This window comes from Musca vetustissima, unplaced genomic scaffold, assembly GCF_032173495.1.
Source record: "Musca vetustissima isolate MV318-11 ecotype Yass unplaced genomic scaffold, APGP_CSIRO_Mvet_v1 utg81901, whole genome shotgun sequence".
Classification (NCBI taxonomy): Eukaryota; Metazoa; Arthropoda; class Insecta; order Diptera; family Muscidae; genus Musca; species Musca vetustissima.
In genome coordinates, this window is record NW_026877147.1 from 119,229 (window position 1) to 122,679 (window position 3,451).

Here is a 3,451-nt window from a genome sequence, read left to right on the forward strand (position 1 = left end):
ACCTTAGGCGTGGATTTATTAAATAATTTTTTTCAGAGACTTCCTTAGGCGTGGATTTATTAAATAATTTTTTTCAGAGACTACCTTAGGCGTGGATTTATTAAATAATTTTTTTCAGAGACTACCTTAAGCTTGGATTTATTAAATAATTTTTTTCAGAGACTACCTTAGGCGTGGATTTATTAAATAATTTTTTTCAGAGACTACCTTAGGCGTGGATTTATTAAATAATTTTTTTCAGAGACTACCTTAGGCGTGGATTTATTAAATAATTTTTTTCAGAGACTTCCTTACTTTTTTTCAGAGACTTAGGCGTGGATTTATTAAATAATTTGTTCAGAGACTACCTTAGGCGTGGATTTATTAAATAATTTTTTTCAGAGACTACCTTAGGCGTGGATTTATTAAATAATTTTTTTTACAGACTACCTTAGGCGTGGATTTATTAAATAATTTTTTTCAGAGACTACCTTAGGCGTGGATTTATTAAATAATTTTTTTCACAGACTACCTTAGGCGTGGATTTATTAAATAATTTTTTTCAGAGACTACCTTAGGCGTGGATTTATTAAATAATTTTTTTCAGAGACTACCTTAGGCGTGGATTTATTAAATAATTTTTTTCAGAGACTACCTTAGGCGTGGATTTATTAAATAATTTTTTTCAGAGACTACCTTAGGCGTGGATTTATTAAATAATTTTTTCAGAGACTACCTTAGGCGTGGATATATTAAATAATATTTTTCAATGGCCAACTTAGGCGTGGATTTATTAAATAATTTTTTAAGGGATTTTTTTAAATCATTTTCAAATCTTTCATGTTCAAGCGCCTAATAAACTGACATATAATTTCCTTTTTCTAAAACACAAACAGCATAATTTTTCAAATAAAATCGATTCAAAATTAGGCATATGCCCCACCAAAAATGTCACACTTAAGTATCGCCTGAAATATGCCACATTATTGTACACACTTTTTAATGTTTCCTTTAAAAAACAACTGAGCTCCAAAAAATGTGTCCGCCTGCTGCATATCCCTTTTTCAACTTTCCTTACACATTTATTTTTTATGCCATGAATTCAATTACCCCAAAAAAATCCACATCCTTCAGAGCCTTCGTAAAAAAATTCCCCAAAGTATAACACGTGTGAAATTGACACATTATCGGCCGTCTCAAATAACACTTCCACTTAAGCGAGCCTCCACAAACACACGCACTCAAAGGCGTTCTAAAATGCCACACAAATCAACCACAAACAAGATGAGATTAACACACACAACCACTAAGTAAAAACTGTAGCAGCAGAATATCCAAGCGGAAATATCAAAATAAATACTAAATTATATTTAACGCCAGATTGATATTAACACAAGGATTCTATTTAAAAAAAGAAACATTTTTTATTTCGGGAAGAATTAGAAGCAGATGTAAGTGATTTTGTTTTGTCGTGACAAATGTTTGACATATTTTATGTGGAATGAGAAAAAACCGAACATAAACCGAAAAAAATTAAAAATCCCCACCTAAGGCTCTTAAAGTCCTTGATAAAATGTATTTAAAAAAAATCCACGCCTAAGGCTCTTAAAGTCCTTGATAAAATGTATTTAAAAAAAATCCACGCCTAAGGCTCTTAAAGTCCTTGATAAAATGTATTTAAAAAAAAACCACGCCTAAGGCTCTTAAAGTCCTTGATAAAATGTATTTAAAAAAAATCCACGCCTAAGGCTCTTAAAGTCCTTGATAAAATGTATTTAAAAAATCCACGCCTAAGGCTCTTAAGGTTCTTGATAAAAATTATTTAAAAAATCCACGCCTAAGGCTATTAAGGTTCTTGATAAAAATTATTTAAAAAATCCACGCCTAAGGCTCTTAAAGTCATTGATAAAATTTATTTTAAAAAGCCACGCCTAAGGCTCTGAACGTCCTTGATAAAATTTATTTAAAAAATCCACACCTAAGGCTCTTAAAGTCCTTAATAAAAATGATTTAAAAAATATTCACGCCTCATGGTTAAAAAATTAATTACGTTGCTGGAAAATGTATTTAAAAAATTCACGCACATAAATATAACTTTAGGTGTAGAGATGACTAAGAATAATAATAATCAATAACAGGACGATAAATAGGTTTAGCCAAATACTCCAGCCGGCGTTTATGTTCACGCCACTGGCGATATGACATGCGGCGTCTTGGAGCCACATATTCTACAGGCTTTTCCGGGATGGGGCAATGCTGCTTTATAGGTGGTATAATTTTTGGTTGAGCCAATTTCAAAATATTTTCCGTAGGATTGTAGAGAGCTGTCGACGACCTTGTGGGAAATCGCAATTGAGACCAAAAATCAATTTCCAATTCGATATGCTGAAAATCCGGTGGAACTTCCGGTGTTTTAAATGGACGACCACGATCTTTTTTCGGCGGTTTCTTTGGATGAATTTGTGGTGCATATGGATACTTCGTTTCGGCGGGATATTCATATTTGTGGCGGCGAATACGTGGTGTTGCCAATTTTTCGGCATGTTCCATAAGCTCTTCAAATGGTATGGGATCTTTCGGTTCCGACTTTTTCTCTTTTTCCTTATCTTTACTGCGGATTTTTGGTTGATAGGGTGGTTTGGGTGTGGCATTCTTCGCTGCCCAATTATAAAATCTTACCCAATCTTTCCGCGCCATTGGACCACGTTTAGCCCAGCGACTGGGTTCACGTCTGATACATGGTCTGGGGAAGTTATACCGCTTCGGTTGACTATTTTTCTCTATCCATTGTCGTAAATGTTCAACTAAATTGTAGATTTGATGATGTTGTTGCATACATTGTTGGACTTCTTCCTCATCTTCTCTATTTGGGAGTTTTCTAGTATTCACTATGACCTTCACCGTACCTTTGGCCATTGTAATTTGGTATTATTATAGTAACTTGGTTTAAATTTTAATATAATTTAGGGAGGCTACAATTTGCGGTAGATTTGAATTTTTAAAGCAGAATCGGGACTCTAATTGGAATTTTGGTAGAAAAATAATTTTAATTGATACGAGTTTTAATGTTTCAAAATTAAAAACAAAAAATATTTGAAGACATAAATTTGACTACAAAAACAATGATAGAATTTTGTATTTTATTTTAAATATTTTTTTTCAAAGACTACCTTAGGCGTGGATTTTTAAAATAATTTTTTTCAAAGACTACCTTAGGCGTGGATTTTTAAAATAATTTTTTTCGAAGACTACCTTAGGCGTGGATTTTTAAAATAATTTTTTTCAAAGACTACCTTAGGCGTGGATTTTTAAAATATTTTTTTTTTCAACGACAAAAACAAAGTCGTGAATTTTTAAAATAATTTTTTTCAAAGACTACCTTAGGCGTGGATTTTTAAAATAATTTTTTTCAAAGACTACCTTAGGCGTGGATTTTTAAAATAATTTTTTTCAAAGACTACCTTAGGCGTGG

The 3,451-nt window shown here is 32.3% G+C and overlaps 1 protein-coding gene across 1 annotated transcript; it reads right to left on the reverse strand.

Moving 5' to 3' along the window:
* Positions 1 to 2,091: 2,091 nt before the first annotated feature.
* On the reverse strand, positions 2,092 to 2,895 carry LOC133321724 (uncharacterized). The gene has a single exon (XM_061530805.1). The coding sequence runs from the start codon at positions 2,893 to 2,895 to the stop codon at positions 2,092 to 2,094; it is 804 nt and encodes a 267-aa protein (XP_061386789.1).
* Between the last annotated feature and the right edge of the window lie 556 nt (positions 2,896 to 3,451).

Coding starts and splice junctions, on each gene's coding strand:
- LOC133321724 (XM_061530805.1), bottom strand. CDS start 2,895: ATGGCCAAAGGTACGGTGAAGGTCATAGTGAATACTAGAAAACTCCCA.